At 35.6% G+C, this 17,586-nt stretch overlaps 1 protein-coding gene across 2 annotated transcripts in view; it reads left to right on the top strand.

The window, feature by feature from the left end:
• Positions 1 to 3,777: 3,777 nt before the first annotated feature.
• The window catches only part of LOC113708559 (callose synthase 9-like), a 44,190-nt gene continuing 30,381 nt past the window's right edge, over positions 3,778 to 17,586 (top strand). For both annotated transcript variants that reach the window (XM_072052198.1, XM_027231067.2), the window contains exons 1-11: positions 3,778 to 3,996; positions 4,624 to 4,828; positions 7,974 to 8,071; positions 8,710 to 8,873; positions 9,784 to 9,907; positions 11,102 to 11,212; positions 11,292 to 11,417; positions 14,441 to 14,530; positions 15,739 to 15,836; positions 15,964 to 16,081; positions 16,317 to 16,442. In XM_072052198.1, coding sequence (XP_071908299.1) covers positions 4,627 to 4,828; positions 7,974 to 8,071; positions 8,710 to 8,873; positions 9,784 to 9,907; positions 11,102 to 11,212; positions 11,292 to 11,417; positions 14,441 to 14,530; positions 15,739 to 15,836; positions 15,964 to 16,081; positions 16,317 to 16,442 — 1,257 coding nt within the window. In that variant the 5' untranslated portion in view covers positions 3,778 to 3,996; positions 4,624 to 4,626. The remainder of the gene's footprint in view (positions 3,997 to 4,623; positions 4,829 to 7,973; positions 8,072 to 8,709; positions 8,874 to 9,783; positions 9,908 to 11,101; positions 11,213 to 11,291; positions 11,418 to 14,440; positions 14,531 to 15,738; positions 15,837 to 15,963; positions 16,082 to 16,316; positions 16,443 to 17,586) is intronic.

Here is a 17,586-nt window from a genome sequence, read left to right as displayed (position 1 = left end):
TGTCAACTGCCACAACTGCCCAGCGGATCACCTCACACCTGCCGCTCGCTATTGACTACGACACCACTCCCAATAACGTCTCCAAGTGCAAGAAAACTGTTTGAATAAATGTCCCTAATTTAGAGGGATTACATAGAGTTTGTGCTTCTCTATGACCGGAGCGGCTACGACGCCCGATCTGCCCTTAAGGGTGGCAAGAAAACCTCCTGTGGTGAAGTCTTTTGCTGCTACTTTAACAGGCAATGCAACTGCTTCGTCATGCAATGGCATTATTCCGGATTTTGGCCAGCTTTCAACCTTTTGTGGGGAGCCGGCACTTTTGATATCTCGCGAAGAAATTTTAACTCTTTCTAAACCATTTAAGAATTTTTTTGTGGGCAGGTTTGCATATAGCAGGCCTCCTATGGAGCTTATCAGAAAATTTCTTGTTTCGTTTGGATTGAAAGGGGATTGCCCAGTCGGTTTATTAGATAACAATCATGTGCTTTTTCGGCCATATCTGGAAGAGGATTACATGCGTCTTTTTGTCCGAAGATCATGGTTCGTCCAGAATTCTCCCATGACCATCTCCAAATGGACTATCTATTTCAAGGCAGATCATAAAGCATCAATTGCTCCTATATGGGTATCTTTTCCTGAGCTTCCTCTTCCGTCCTTTAATATGAAGTATTTGAATAAGATGCATCGCTCCTTAGGAGGCCATTGAAGGTTGATGCTGCAACTTCAGATTTTCATAGGTCATCCGTAGCTAGAGTGTTAATAGAGTTAGATGTATCGAAGGCGCCTACTCGACGTATTTGGATCGGTGATGACTCTAAGAGTGCATGGCAAAATACTGATTATGAGTTTTGGCCAGAATTCTGCCATCATTGTGCAAAGATTGGGCATACTCAAGATCAATGTTTTAAAAAAATCCTATTCTTCATCCTTTGAAGGCTGACAGAACAGTAAACAATCGTGAACCAGCACAGATTTATGCTCCAAAGAAGGTTAAGTCAGGTGTGACAGTCGAGACTCATGTTCAGACAATTCCGGAGGCTGCCATTTTAGGGAATAATTCGTATTTTGTTTTGGATACTATTAATCCTGATGATCTCCAACCGAATATTGGGCAAATTCATAAGGAAGAAGCTGCAAAGTCTACTATTGTCGCAGATCAGGTTGTGGAGCCGGAGCATGGAGTAGATGTGAGGCTGCAGACTTCGATTTCGAATCCACTTCATGATAGGGAATTCGCTGATCCAGAGTTTGAGGATGACCATTCTATTCAACCAGCAAATGGCGCATCCAGAGAGGCTGCATCGAAAGAGAAGGCGATGGAGACTGGCGACTCCTCATAGCAAAGTACTGGAATTACATCTGTTGTGGCAAACGGTACGCTCGCGAAGGTAGACCAAATTCATGATCCACGTGATGTTGTGTCAGTTGGAGACACACCCTTTGTGGGTACAAGTACAAGAACAGAAACAAAATCCTCTATGCCTTAAAAGCCACATATTAAAGATGTGCCACAATTTAAAAATGTGTTCGAAGAGTTTAAATGGAAGAAAATACATGGTAAGATCCCCCTCATGTATCAAAAGCCTTTTCGTCATTCAAGAACAATATGCAAGGATGACAAAAATGAAAAAAAAAAAGATGATTCACAACGCGATAAAAGACAGAGATCAAGACCAAAACCTAGTTCACGAGCAATTTACCCAAGTTATTTCAAAGAAAGTGAGGAAGCAGCTCTCAAAAATAGGTAAAACAATGCAAACACATCAAGATGTTAAACCAAATTTCCATGCTCACTCAAAATCCCACAAATGGTGGGGCACCTTCATGTGGATGATTTCTTTCAATTCATCTGTTATGTGTTTAGAATAGCAGTTTTTTCCATATGTGCGTATTACCTTAGCTATCTCTTTTACTTTAATAGAAGTCAGGTTTGGCCCCCCTCAAATTCGCCGTACTCTTTCTCTATATAAATAAATTAAGGGATAGCATCCCGACCAATTTGGGGTTGTGCCAAAAAAAAAAAATTCAAGCTAAATAATATTCGAAAATATTTTTTTTGGCAAATCATTCTATATGCCTCTAAAACAAAAATATACCAAGTTAAAAGAGTGGTATCAAGAAAAAAATTGACACCGCACAAGAAACTTGCAAAGAAAAAACTGACATCACATAAAGAGAGAGCCATCAAGCAACATTGACAACTAAACAAAGGACTCGTAGACTGAGTGAGTCCTAGTAATGTAGCATTAGCAAATCACCAATCTTTCCTCATATCAATACCATCTGCTATGCAAATATAATACACACATCTAAAACTGCATAATCTTTTTGCTTGTACATCTATCTGAAGTAGATACTAACATATCATAGTTAATTGGAACTCCTTATGTCATATTCCCTTACTAATATTGAAGTACTAAAAATATATGGCTCCATTTAATATTTTTTGTAACTACATGGACAACATTATAGTCTATGTTACTAATGTTTGTCTATAAACACCTAGCACACTATTTACACTAATGTCAAATGCACACTCAATATGTGTGTGATGAGCAATCTAGAGTTTTGAGTTGAGAAAACATAGCAAATCAACTATTCAATTTGATGTAATATCTAAGGAAGAAAAATGAAAAAATGAATTAAAAAAAAAGATGTACCTTATTGTTAGCACTATTTACACTAATGTCAAATGCACACTCAATATGTGTGTGATGAGCAATCTAGAGTTTTGAGTTGAGAAAACATAGCAAATCAACTATTCAATTTGATGTAATATCTAAGGAAGAAAAATGAAAAAATGAATTAAAAAAAAAGATGTACCTTATTGTTAGTGAAGGAAATCTACAATCAAACACAAAGTTATTGTATGCAACAATAAAAGCATGAAAATCTTATCGTAAGAGAAGTTTTTTATTGAAATGGAGGGGTTGAATGAGAAAGTTTAGTAGTTTGTAGTTGTGTAGGAGGAGGAGTAAAGGGAATAAACATGATACATTAGTTATTGGGTAATATTGAAAGTGGAGTTTGTACGATGTACGTGATTGCGTGACATTAAAAGGGAAATTTATATGACACGTGATTATTGAACAGTTATCACTGGGATAAACATGAAATAATATGAGAAGAGTAAACATGAAATGATATATAGCGATATTGGATTGTTTATCCCAAGTGCCGCTCCTTTAGCAATATATATTGTATAGATAATTTGGACTAGGTTAAACAATTTCAACCTGGACTAATAAATAATTGGCAACCTCACATAATGTACAAGGTCCTACAACTATGATTTCAAAATTTATCACATATTGCAACAATGTCAAATAATTAGAAAGTGAATATTTACCTTAGCTTTTTAATTGTCATCATTTAAGCCTTTTTTTTTTCTCATTTATCAAAAGTGAAAATCCTTTTGCCAAAATCTTGTACCATAATAAATTTTTTTTTGGGTAAAATTTAAAAAGTTCCACATGGTTACTCCATTCATCATAGTTTTCTTTTTTCAAGCTTCAAAAGATAACAAAATAAATACATAAAAAAAGAGAAAAAAATTCAAAGACAGAAGACGTTTTCATTTCCAGCAAAACGAGCTTCCTTTACCGCGTCTACCGGCTCTACCCAAATCAAAGCTCAAAACACACATAAAAATAAAAAGAAAAATTCTAACAGGAGCCAATCATCACTAGCCACGTTATCTTCGGTTGTACCCGGTAAAGCCGGTCAACCATCTTTCCTTCTTCCAATTAAGATATCATAAAATTGAATCCTAGATTCGTGTCCCCTGACCCCTTCACTTTCCCCATTTTCAAACCCCTCCTCCAAAATTTCCCCCACATTTCCCATCCCAAATCTTCTCATTTCAACTTTATATAAATCTAGGGTTTATCTATACCCTTCCCTAGATTCCAGGTGCATATATATATACACAGCTCGCAATTTTACGTATAATTATCCACACAGCTCCTCTGATTTTCCTGCGAGATCTCCGATTCGGTGAGCTTGCACTTCTTCTGTGTAATTACGCATATTTCTTGTTTTAGAAAATTTTCAGTTTCTTTATTGTTCGAACTGGGTAATTTGTGCGTCGAAATATATGCTTGAAATTTGATGAATTTTTTGTAAAATTTATCTACTGGTTGTCAAGTGGTGTAATTTTGGTCTGGAAATTCAGGAAAAGTGGAACGTTATTTTGATTTTTTCCATTTAATTATTGGTTTTTGTTTTGGTTCTGCTAGAAGCAGAGCTTACCTCAAGTGTATTGTAACCTTGTTCGAGTTCACTTAGTTTTTTCATCTATGTTGTAGTGTTTATAGTTGGTATTACAAAATTCAAGTGAGAATTTCGGTGTTGCTGCTTAAAGAAATATTAAAAATGTACATTTAATATATTTGCCTCCTAAAGTATGATTGTAGTTATTTGGTCGTGTGTTTCTGTTTGTCTATTTCTGCTCGACTAATTTGAAATTCTGAGAATCTTCTTGAGCTTGAATGCTTGAAAAGACTAGTTAATTCTCTTTGATTTTTTAATGTGTTTTTTAGGCTTCTGCTAGTGGTTTCTTAGAATAGTCTAGAATGAATGAGTTATGTGATTTTTGAGTTGCTTATTTTCTGTTCAATTTAGGAGATGTCTCGAGCTGAGGAGTTGTGGGAGCGGTTGGTGCGTGCAGCACTACGGAGACAAAGGAGTGGTGCAGATGCATATGGTCGGGTGGATGGTGGCATTGCTGCAAATGTCCCATCATCTCTTGCAAATAACAGGGACATAGATGACATTTTAAGAGCTGCCGATGAGATTCAAGATCAAGATCCTAATGTTGCAAGAATCTGTGAGTGTTTTCCATCTGTGTGTGCATGTCAATTTGCATTCCCTTTTAATTCTTAACAGTGAAATTTTGATGGTGATTGATAATTAGCAAACAAAGTGTTGCAGTGGCATTGTTACTGATAGACTGAAGTACAGGCTGATATATGTGTAATTTGATTTCTAAATTATTTTAGGACTCCAACTTTGTAGTTAAAAATTTGAGTGCTAAATGATAGTTCATGATAAATAGTGGATCACTGTTCCTTTTCAAGGATCATAAACCAGATTATTGCTAGCTAGAATCCAAAAGTTGATCAACTTAAATGAACTTTGACCTGAAAAGCAGAAGTAGAATTGACCTGCTACTGACTGAATGGAGCTAAGCATTGTTTACTGCCTAAATGTCGAACTTAGGAAGTTGCCTCCCCCCGCCAACCTCTTCTTTTATGTCCTATTTAGTAGAGCAAACATTTACTATGTTCTACTCCATTATCGCATTTTTTTTCGTTAATAGAAAAACCACCTTGAGATGGTGTAGGCCATCGGGTGGTTCCCAATTGTTTTATGATATATACAATCAGACATATGAGGCATGTGGAGACATGTTTCTAAATGAAAAAACCTAGAGTTGCTAAACTGAAATATGAGCAATTTTACTTATATATTCCAAAATTTGCTGGGTGAACGATGTGGAATGATGATAATTATTATGCCTCATTTTGTTGGCGCAACCATCCATAGTAGGAAGAGCAATTAGCATGCACTGAATGTGAAGAAATGGTAACCTGGTAATCAGCTTGCAGGAAATCTAAAGAAATATTATTATCTCTTAATACTTTTAAGGAGATGTCTGCCTGTGTAAGTACCATGAATAGTAAAATAGAATCGCTTAGGTAAAAGAGTAAAGCTATTGCTAGCCCTTTTCAGATTAAAATAGAAGGCAAAGGCATAGATGCTAAGAAGTTTAATTCTGCATATGGGTTTCATTGACCTTGGCCTTTATGGATATAGTTGCCATTTGATTGAAGAATGAACAGTATTAAAAATATTTTGTGGACATAAATGTTCAAAAAGTCATGATAAATAATAAAAATCTCTTATGCAAAGAGATATAAATGTTATGAAAGTGAAATCATCTTGAATAGTTTTCTTCCTTCCAAGTAACTCACGCAAGCACATCTGCTTTACAGTAAAAGAACTGCAGAACTTGTTACTTAATTGCCGCGTATAACCTTATTGTTCCAAATTCCTTCCGAGTCCAGACTACATATGTAGTTAAGAAATGGAGGATGCATCATGGGATTGACAAAACTTTCTCTGTCCAACCTTAGTTCTTGAGTGAGACAAAGCTCAAAAATACCAAGATTAATACTTGATATCATAGCTACTAACAAAGAAAAGAGGTTATCAATTGTGATCAGGGTATGCTGTAAGTTATGATGGCAGAAGTTTTGGAAAGAGTTACCTTTGGTACTGGGTTCATTTGTTTCAGGTGCAAAATTTTTTTAAGCAATGATTAGTCCAAGACAGCCAAAAGTGGTTTTCTTCCAGAAATTTTAGGGGGTGCTTGGTTCAAGCTTAGGAATCGGGATTGTAATTGGAATCATACAAAAAAAGTTATTATGTTTGGCCAAAGGTATGATTACAAAATTGGGTGCTTGGTAAATATTGGTGAGGAATGAGTATCAAATTTAATAATCAATTTTTTAGCTATAATTTCTTTTTTTTTCTTTTCATATATTTCTTCTTCCTCATTCGGATCCTTATCCCACATACATATCCACCATAACGTCGTTGAACCAGCACCCAACCATGACAACACCCATTGAACCAGCACCTAACCACCACCAATTAGTATCTATATTCAATTTTTGGTAGAGACAAGGGAGCAGCAGAAGCAACAGTCCCAGTGATGCAGTGATAGCTGAAGCAGATCTGGATTTGATTTTGTCAAAGTTTATGACCAGAAATTGGAGTATACCTGCATAATTTCAATTTCCCAATCATCAATACAAAGGGAGGCTCCCACAGCAGCTATATTTCAGCAAAAATAAAGGGGGCAAGTGGGTTGGTAGTCAAGAGGAAGAGCCTTGAGGACCTTGGTGCTGCCATAAGAGGATTAGAAAAGTGATTCACGAGAATAGGAGGGTGACAGCTATGGATGATGGGGAGAATGAGTGACAAGGGGAGGTAAAGAGATAGAGAGAGATTGGGGCCATAGAGAGCAAGAAGAGAGAGCTACGTGAAGAAGGGACCAGAAGCTATTTTTTTGTTTTTCTGATTTTGGAATCAAATGTGGGATTCATCAAAACCCCCCAATCTAGTTGAGGATTGCGAGTGGCTGCTTTTTTAGAATTCATTCCAAGATTTCAAAACCCATACCCATTAGCCAAGCAACAGTTGTGGAACTCAATCCAATTCTTGATTCCTATACGCTCCAACCAAGTAGCCCCTTACTATTAAAATCCTGGCCTTTGAATAATCTGACTGTGAGATTCTTTTTTAGTACTTGGACTGCCTTTTCCATTTAGCGTCCTTGCCAACCTAAGCAAGGCTTATTTTCTTGAGTTCAAACTGGACCTCCAAGACTATGTGTAAGTATATTAGCTATGCAGAAAATATTGGAGAAATTGAGTGCTTTCCTTAAATGGGCAAACTGACATCTTTCATGATGCTGTCAATCCTCTATGGTGAAGCGGCAATACAAGTGATAATAAATTCAAATTCAACGGTTTTTAATAAGGCACTGTTTGGAACTTGTGCAAATGTAATAAGCATGTTTAGCAATTCAATTTCTTGCTTTCTAAGTGACATTTCGGTGAAAATTACGAGAACATATATGCTTGTTGAATCTTTCAAGGAAGCGTAGCATGCTGCCAGAGATAAGCCAAGGAAGTTTTAAGGAGAAGCTACGTTGAAAATTGACATTTAAAGTAGAACTTATTTTACGTAATCTTTTAGTGGTGAAAATAAAGGTACACCAAAAGGTGCTTTCTGAATCTCTCTCTCTCTCTCTCTCTGGTCTACACGTAAAGGATAACGTCTCAAGTCAAATTTTACATTTGATATAACTGGGATAGCTGTACTTATCTGAATGATGAGAGGCCTTTAAAGATCTTTATATAGTTGATTATGTCGGGAAAATCTGATTTGTTCTTTAAATGCAGTGTGTGAGCATGCATACTCACTGGCACAAAATCTGGATCCAAACAGCGAGGGAAGAGGTGTATTACAATTTAAAACTGGCCTGATGTCTGTGATCAAGGTACCTTTTCCATGGCTAGATTGTTGGATAATATGTGCTATCACATTCATTTGGTAACATGTGGAAGTCGTGGTTTTTTATAAATTCTTGCAGTGTTGCTAAGTATTTTTTCTTTGTTTTGACCATTTGGTGACAGGTGGGATCCCATGTAGTTGGTTTTTTTCTTCTTAGCATCAACTATTACAAATTAACTTTCTCCATTTCCAGAGTACTATTAGCTATAGAACATTAATCTTTTAGTTTCTGTACTTGGAATTTATTTATAAGCAGTCTATTGGAGTTTCTGATAATAGACAATAGCACTTTGCAGTCACTGATATCTGAAATTACTTGAGAAGGGTGGAACCTTGCTCCACCTAGGGTCTCACTTTAGTTTCTTTCATACTACTAACCTCAGTTATGCCAAGTCAATAAAATACAGACTTTATTTTGTGTAATTATTTTAGTGCTCTACTATGTCTGACCGTGTGGGAATGTGCTGCTGCTTTTGGTGATATGTTTTTTGAATGTATTTTTGTTTTAATATATAAGTGATGCTGATTGTTCATTACTTGTAGTAGAATTTTATTTAATTTCTACTTAGTTTGCGGTATTGGATATGTTAAATATGCATCCCTGTAATACTGCTGGTTGTGCAGCAAAAACTGGCAAAAAGGGAAGGTGGAACTATTGATAGAAGCCAGGATATTGCTCGCTTGCAAGAGTTCTATAAACAATACCGAGAGAAAAATAATGTGGACAAGCTGCGGGAAGAGGAAATGCAGCTGAGGGACACTGGTGTTTTCAGTGGTAAACTTGGAGAGTAAGTGCAGTTTGACTGGATGCTGCATCTAATAATCTGTGCTTTCATGCTAGATCTAAAACTCTATATGTTTCATTTGTTCTTATTGTTGCTTTTCTTTTAGAAGATGAGCTTCATATCTCTGCATACACGTCTATTGTGCTGTTGTTTCATTATATGAAGCCAACTGTTTATTAGATTCATTATTCCTGTAAATGATGAATGTTAAGATTTACTTTTGGGAAAATAGAGAATTCTGGAGGTAAGTAATGGCTTCTAGGACATTGTTTTCTCTTAAAGCCCAAATTTATGATGTAGTTTTGCTGTTGAGTCGTATTTATTTTTATGAATTGCTTATGCAGGTCAAGAATTCATAATCGAAATGGCAGCTTTTTAGATTTTCTTGCATGCTGGCTAGAAGTCTAATATGGTTCCCATGCCTGCAATTTTTTGGAGTCTCTGTTTTCTTTTGAGGACCTGTCTTCCCATACGTGTGTGTGTGTGTTTTCCCGGGGTCAGTGGTGTCATCGGCACATTCATGTCTTCTGATTTAGATGCTGATAACAAAGTATCACATGCCTTGTATAGTGGATACTTATGGTTGTCTTTCGTGGTGATTGAGTGCAAGGGTATCGTTTTCCTAAAGATCAATTGAGCAATGCTTTTTGGAGGAATTGCAATAACGAGTGATACTTGTGGGCGCTATTTATGTTAGAATAATTCACTATGGAATGTACTCAGAGGCTTGTTGTTCCTAAACACTGAATCTTGTCACCAAAATGGATGTACTTTCAGCCACACAATAATTATTTTTGGATGCTTGAATGTCAAGTACAGATTTTTTACGTGATTGAAGCCATTTTACAATATTTTCTTGATTTTAAATTTTATCCTCATCCAAATATGTCTTTTCTGCTTTATCGGTAATTAGGTTGGAGCGTAAAACTGTGAAAAGGAAAAGGGTTTTTGCAACTCTTAAAGTTTTAGGGAATGTTTTAGCGCAGCTTACAAAGGAAGTCTCTCCTGAAGAAGCAGAAAGATTGATTCCAGAAGAGGTTTGAAATCTTTGTCTTATACATTATTTTGTTTTTGATTTTGGAGTTCAATTTTGGGTGCATTTGATGGCTTTTAATATGTCTGGCTTATCTTTGGTTCTTATGACTATAATCTGTTCTTTCGTGGATATTATAGTATTATTTCCTATGGAACCCGGAAGTTATGGTTAATATTGCTTTCTGGGTGTTGGTTGGATGGAGATTCATTGGATTACTATTCTAGAATCCTCACCGAAATTTAGTGCAAGAAATTTATTTTTCTTTTTCATCACCTTTAATGCAACAAGGTCTATTCCAAAGATGTAAGAAAGTTGGGGAAAATTTTTCAAGATTATTTTGGTTATACTTTCTTCAAAAATTATTAACTCTGTTCAATTCTTTTCCGGAATTGATTCCACAATCGACTCATTTTGGATGCAATCTTGTACCATAATATCCTTTAGGAAGTTGGAAAAGTTGCCATATACTTATTATTCTTGTGTTTGTTATGTTGTAAAAGGATGAAATGCGTGAGAATGGTGATGTACTCAAAATTATCATAAAACTTCGTTTTATCCTTGTATTTGTTATACTTGGAAAAGTTGAAAAGTTGCTATATACTTATTATCCTTGTGTTTGTTATGTTATAGAAGGATGAAATGCGTGAGAACGGTGATGTACTAAAAATTATCATAAAATTTCGTTTTATCTATTAGATATTATAATTCTAATATGTACTAAATTTATGAAATCGGTTTGATTATTGGATGAAATGTGTGAGAATGGTGATGCATGGATTTTGATTATAATATATCTACCAATGTTAATTGGAAAGCATACTTTTTTTTATTGGAAAACATGTTGATATTAAGTGAAACATATTTTTTTATTGGAAAATAGTTTTATTTTTTTAGGGGTGGGTACCCTATGACCCTCCCCTTTTTTTTGGGTACCCGAATAGCGGGTACCCGAAAACATTAGGAGCGGGTTAGGGTCGCAAAATGGCTGATCCGATATTTTAGGGTCGGGTCAGCCATATCTTGTTAGGGGCGGGTACCCGACCGGTGCCCACCCCTTATGCACCTGCAAAAGTTTCTTAATGTTCTTTCATTGTCATTGTCATTTCTTCAGTCAAGCCTTCTTGTGGTGTTTTATTTCCTTGCCATTTTTCTTGTGGTCAATTATCTCAAATACAAACAATCGCTTTCTTTTCAGCTGAAACGTGTTATAGAATCAGATGCAGCTATGACAGAGGATCTTGTTGCATACAACATTATCCCGTTGGATGCTCCTGCTAGAACAAATGCTATTGGGTTTTTCCCTGAGGTTGTACTAATTTCTATGGTTACATGAAGTTTTTGCCCTTGTTGGTATTGCTATTATTTATTGATTCTACTCAGTACAGGTCCGAGCTGCATCTTCTGCAATAAAGTACTTCAGGGGTCTACCAAAGTTGCCAGCAGATTTTTCTATACCCCCCACAAGGAGTGCAGACATGTTTGATTTTCTGCATTACACATTTGGATTTCAGGTTGGTTTGTTTATAATAATTTTCATAGTGCGACATGTTTTCTAGTTGTGCATTGAAGTGTTCCGGTCTCTAAGTTTGTGAACACTCTTTATGATCTAGGTGTTGAGTCATTGCTTAACTCTGATCTAATAGAAAGTAACATGTTACATGCTATTATGACCTCTTCAATATGTTGTGATATGTCTTCCTTCTTTTGGATGGTAATCCGCAAGGTGTTTTTCTGATTTTTTACTTTGGAAGTTGAAATATGGATTGCCTTGTACAGTGACAAACAAGAGGAACAATGAGTTCTAACCCTTCAGTAATTTCTAGCTCTAGCTGCTAAGGCGGAATTAATTGCTTTAGCTGTGTTAGCTACAGGAGATGCTTTTAATATTGAGATTGCTGCAGAATGGAATGGGAATGCTTGACTGAGTCAGTTGGAAGCTTTCCTGAAGCTTCCTTCCTGGCTTCTTGTCTCATGTTCGTCTTTGTAGATCTAGAGAGATGAGCAAATTGATATTTGGATACCATATTTGTTTCTCTAAGATAACTGCCAATATTTTGTCAGTTTTGTTCTATAATAAGTTTGTAATTATTATTTAGTCAGCATAGGATTTTGAATGTGGAAACCTCGAGGATGATGAGTCCAAAAATGACTGATCTGAAGTTAATCTGAGGAGGAATGCTATCTCAAGGACATAATATGTGCTTTGGATGGTTTTTCCATCTTTATTGAGATGAATTTTAAATTCTTTCTTGAATTAGCTCTTTGACTTGGGATATCAATGTAATAACTGTAGGCCTGTGGAATGTGAATCTCGAGTCCAGATTTAGAATAATATTGTCGTTTCTAGCTTCAAGCTTTTACTTGTAATTTTTCCAGTATATTTACTCATGCCCTTAGGTTCCTAGGCTCAAAAACCGTTTGTCAAGAGTTTTCCGATTCACAGGCTTGAGTTCATCTTTTGGTGAAAATTTTTACAACATTTTGCCTTTGCTTTATGTTCCTTTCGCAGAAAGTCTTATGTTTCTCATGTGTGTTATGATGTTGTGCTTGGCTTGTCATTCTAAGTGAGAGTGGCAAATATAGTTTTGTTAAAAATCAAATTTAGATGCTGTCATATCATGGATTTGATTCTCTTTGGTTCATATAAGCATGTGAATTGGTTGGTCATTACTTAGACCCAATCTTGATCCATCATTTTTTTTCTTAGGTTTGGGTCCAAACTTTTAAATCCAATCCCCACCCAAATCCAAATCTTGAGAAATAATCATGGGTCTGGGTAGGTTCTGATTTTACATGATCCATGCCTGGAACCTACCCATACCCATATACATATATGGAAAAAAAGAAAATGGAGGACGTTTGAACACATGGAGCCTTGAAATTTTGAATATATAATAATTTTCATACAAGCAAAATTATTTGATAATATTTCATGCTATCAGTTCAATAAAAATTGTTATATTTAACCAGGCATATCAATGGGTAGGGTCTGGATTAGATCTCTTTGATCCAAAGACAGACCCATTAAATTTAGTTAGACCCAAACCCAGAGCCAGACCCTTATGGGTCTGAAAAAAAGGTCCAAACCCAGACTGTCCTGGATCTGGGTATCCAATGGATATCCATTATATTTTTGTAAATGCACTAAAATAAAAATATATAGATTTCAAAAATATATGTAAACACCATCCAATTTTTATTTTCAAATAATAAAACTAATATTCAAGAAGTTGAATGCAATATTATGAACTCAAAAAAAAAACTACTATCGACTGCTTCTATTTATTTTTAAAATTTCAACTGTATCTACATCAAATCTTTCATTTAGGTGTCTTTACTTTTTCTTCTTTTTCTGAAAAAAATTGTACTATACAATGACAATTAGGATTAGGATGAAAAAAGAAAACAATCATAAAGTCTTACTATATTTGATTCAATAAGGATAGAATATTAGAATATTTTATAAATTTACTAATATATATATCTATATTATTTAATTATATATACATGGGTCTGGATAGGGATTGGTATGGGTTTGGATTTGGATACGAATTATAGAAAATTAGACCCTATCTAGACCTGTAACTCTTTTACAAGGTCTGGGTTTGGGTAGGGTTTGGATTTGAGAAATTAAATCCTAACCCTGCCCAAGTACATTAGATCTAGGTTGGATTTGGGTAAAGATCAGATCCATTGACATGCCTACATTTAACATTCTTGAACGTTGTTTGATTTTGTTAATTTGTTATTTGAAATGGTAGTTGGCTAATATTTTTGTTATCTTTGAATTACATGTTTATATTAGTTTTTATTTAATTTTTAATTGCACGTTTGGAAATACCTATAGATATCCATTGTATACCTGGCTTTTGATTTTCTTTTTTTCAAACCAGATCTAGATATTAATAAAATTCATTGGGTCTGGGTCTGGGTCTGGATCTGGATCAAGTGGATACAACCCAAACCCTATCCATTGAGATGCCTAGGTAGATAAACACTGAAAAAAGTTTCTTTAACATGAAACTTGAAACATTCATCATAAAAGAAGGTTCTGTAATTAAGTGTACTTTAAAGAGGATTCTATGGTACTTGAGGTTTATTAATAGATATTAGAGGCTTTTCATCTTAGGTTGATATTAGCTATAAGTTACTCTGATCTGTTGTTTTTTGTTTATACCTTTGCTTTAATAGATGTTGGGCTGAAAAAAGCCATATGTTAAAGTACCATTAGAATGGAGGTGCTTTTGTTTAACAATCTTTGCTTTTCAGGTTATTTATAGCAAAATGGCATCAAGTCTTTTAAAGAATTATGTTGAGGAATCACTTTTTTCAGTACTATTTTAAAGGCTTAAGTAAAGAAGAAGCTATCAGCAGTGGAACAATATCTTTTTGACACTGGTCTAAACTTTTTCCTCTTGGAAATTCCACCATAAGTTTGCTGGCTGTTTTGTTTTTGAACTGATGCCTTTTTCGTTTGTTTGTGGTTTAGGCCAACTAACGTGGTTTAAATTGTGAATATTGTATCTTTTGGCAGAAAGATAATGTTTCTAGTCAACGTGAACATGTTGTTCATCTCCTAGCTAATGAGCAAAGTCGGCTTCGAATTCTTGAAGAACCTGAGCCGGTAAGTTTGGCTTTTCGCTCTCTTCATCTTCTTTTTTATTTATTTATTTTTTAATTTTAATTTTTTAGTGTTTTTAATATTTTCGCAGTTTCTTGTGCTTGTGAGCAATTTTGGACCTATATGGGGGCAAGTGGGGGCTGCTGCCTGCCAAGTTTTTGAATTTAGTTTTTTTTCGTTGTTGAAAAATTAACTATTTTCGAATAGAATCTAAGAAGATTAGAATTTATCAGCACAATATATTCCCAAAACTGTCAACTGAACTGAGATTCTGGATATAAGGTGGATTAGATGCTGGTTGCATTGTCCTGCAACTTTTGGCTGGCTAGGGACAAGGTTGAGCTCTAGTTTTTATTCCAGCAGGAAAGTAGTAGCTGCTTCCTTTTAAGGCTTAATCTTCCAGCTCTGTCATTATCCTGCTCTTAAAGTTTCATTCTTTCTTGTATTCTTAGGTTTTGCTAGTCCTTCATAAGTGCTTTTAGGCTGGAACATGAAGTCCTGAGTCTACTGCTCATTTATTTTACTGGTCTGCACCTGATGTTCTTAATGATTTAGGGAAAATTGGCAGTGGCTCAACTATGCTATGCAATACTTAAAATTTTTCTAATCTGTAGCTTTGCTGAAGCTGCTCTTTCAATTGTCCATATGCACTCTAATATGCGTTCTTCTTGATGATTTTTGTTTGCCCTCTGTCTTTAATAATTCATCGTAGCTCCAGAATTGTTTAGTTGCTGTAGGACCTTGTAGATTTTAATGCCACTTTAGGACTTGAACCTTCCACCCATAAGCTTAGGATACATGGATCTTTGTTGGTCACCTGAACCTTGTGAAATCTTGTTTGCCAGGATGTTTACCTAGCTGCTCCTGGTCTGTGTCATTAGGATCAGAATTGGCGTTTTTTGGCGAAACGAGTAAGAGCGGTAGAAAACTGTAACCACAACCATTGATCTGTACATAAGCATGCGGTGTAGTGACATAGTAATCATCTTATGTTAAAAGAATGTGATGGTTTTCTTTAAATCATCTGTATAAAGTTAAATATCTTTATTGACTCATTTTATTTCTTTCAATCCTAGGTGTAGACAGTTACTTTGTCTGGGTTTTATTATTTCAATTCTAGAAACCAACTCTTGCTAGGTTTTGATTTCTAGGTATATGTTTTAGGGAATCTTATGTTTATCTTGAGGTTCTCTATTGTGCTTTTGCTTCAGATTTTGGATGAAGCTGCAGTTCAAAATGTGTTTATGAAGTCACTTGAGAACTACATTAACTGGAGCAGATATCTTGCCATCCTTCCTGTATGGAACAAGTATGTTGGAATCCATCTGAATGTTTTATGATTAGCAGAGAGTTTAATTTATTGGTGGGGAGGGGGCAGTATTGATGTTTCTTCAACCTGGATGCTGTATGTCTGAGAATATGCCTGTCTTTTGCAGTTCGGAAGATGTGAGCAAGGAGAAAAAGTTATTGTTCATTTCGTTATATTTTCTAATATGGGGTGAAGCCTCCAACGTTCGCTTTCTTCCGGAATGCCTATGCTACATCTTTCATCATGTAGGTTACCTTGCACCAACAAGTTACTTTTTTTTTTTTGCCTCTTGTTTTATATTGTTGTTTTGGCAGAAAAAGGATTGGTGGGATTGAGATTGTGTTTTTGTGCCTTGCGTGTTGCTATGTAGTGTCTAATCTACTTAAGGACAAGTCTTTGTTCTTTCTGCATTTGTGATTATGGTGTTTGGTTTTGTTCGGAATTCTTAATGTGTATTACAACTGTGAACTGGATAAACAGATGGGACGGGAATTGGAAGAAATACTGCGCCAGCAGGTTTTACAGCCTGCAAATAGTTGTGTTTTGGAGAATGGCGTGTCATTTCTTGATCGAGTAATTCGTCCTCTGTATGATGTGGTTGCTGCGGTATGTTTTCGATGTTTTTCTTGAAGTTTCTGTCTTCCCCTTCTTTCTGTTTGTAACAAGCTATCAGAATTTAGCCGAACCACTATGCTGTTTCCATTAGTGATATATGATGATGATAAGATAATGATAATGATGGTCACTAAAGATTTTTTTTTTTCTACTTTTTCTACCAATTATTTGAAACTTGGACTGGATGGTATCATGGTGATCTGTTTCAAAAAGGTAGCAAAATTTGTCAAAAAAGGAAAATAAAAGTTGAAAACCCTGTCCATAGGGGATTACCTTGCTCAAGAGACAAGAATCTCAATGGAGAATGCTGGAATGGCATCCTAGTGTACGTTTGGGTCCACCTGCTAGGAAATAGTAATGTTATACATTTTGGTCTGGACTACTATGAAAATGGCATATTATCTTGCCCAGGTAGTTGCATTGTCAGTTTCAATGATGTTTTTGTTCATGTTATAAGTTGGACATGTTGTATTGTATTTCCTTTTGAGTCCACCTACAAAATGCAACTGAAAAGCACGACATTCCTAAGCGATAGACACGAACATGGGAATCCCCAAAATCAAGGAGGTGGGCAATCTTTTAGTTTGTTTGTCACTTGTCATATGTCGCTTAGTATGGGATTGTCCTTTCCTTTTTAGTTGATATTGTGGAGTAGAAGTTTTGGTTTTGATTGTGCATTTGTGAAAAATTTATCTCAAGTGGCAATGAATTTCTTCAAAAATGTCTTGTTTTCAGAGTTGTAGAGGTGTTGAGATAGGTTAAAAGTGTGGGCCTTTTGTATGGAAATAAGATCTGTTAAAGTGCTATTTGGACACCAGAAGCATCTCTTGAGCAGCTATTCACTTAGTTTATGCATAAAATATCCTTCAGTTTTGGCTGACAAATTTCTAAGGCTGGGACAAGATCTGCTCTCCAATGTATCCAAGTTTTCTTGTTTCAAGCCGAAGAAACTATAACAATGTTATAGCTTTCTCTCCCATTTTTTGGGGACCCCCAGGGGGGAAACACAAAGTTCTGCCCACCGATTGTCTTAAAAATTTTCTCTCATGAATAGGAAATAAAGAATATTTTAATAGATACAGGAGTCAGTGGAAGGGGGGGTTGCGGGGCAGGGATTTCAGCTACTATTAATGAA

Source organism: Coffea arabica, chromosome 1c (genome assembly GCF_036785885.1).
Source record: "Coffea arabica cultivar ET-39 chromosome 1c, Coffea Arabica ET-39 HiFi, whole genome shotgun sequence".
NCBI classification, from domain to species: Eukaryota; Viridiplantae; Streptophyta; class Magnoliopsida; order Gentianales; family Rubiaceae; genus Coffea; species Coffea arabica.
Note: the sequence above shows the minus strand (reverse complement) of the source record. Positions and strands in the feature narration are given on the sequence as shown.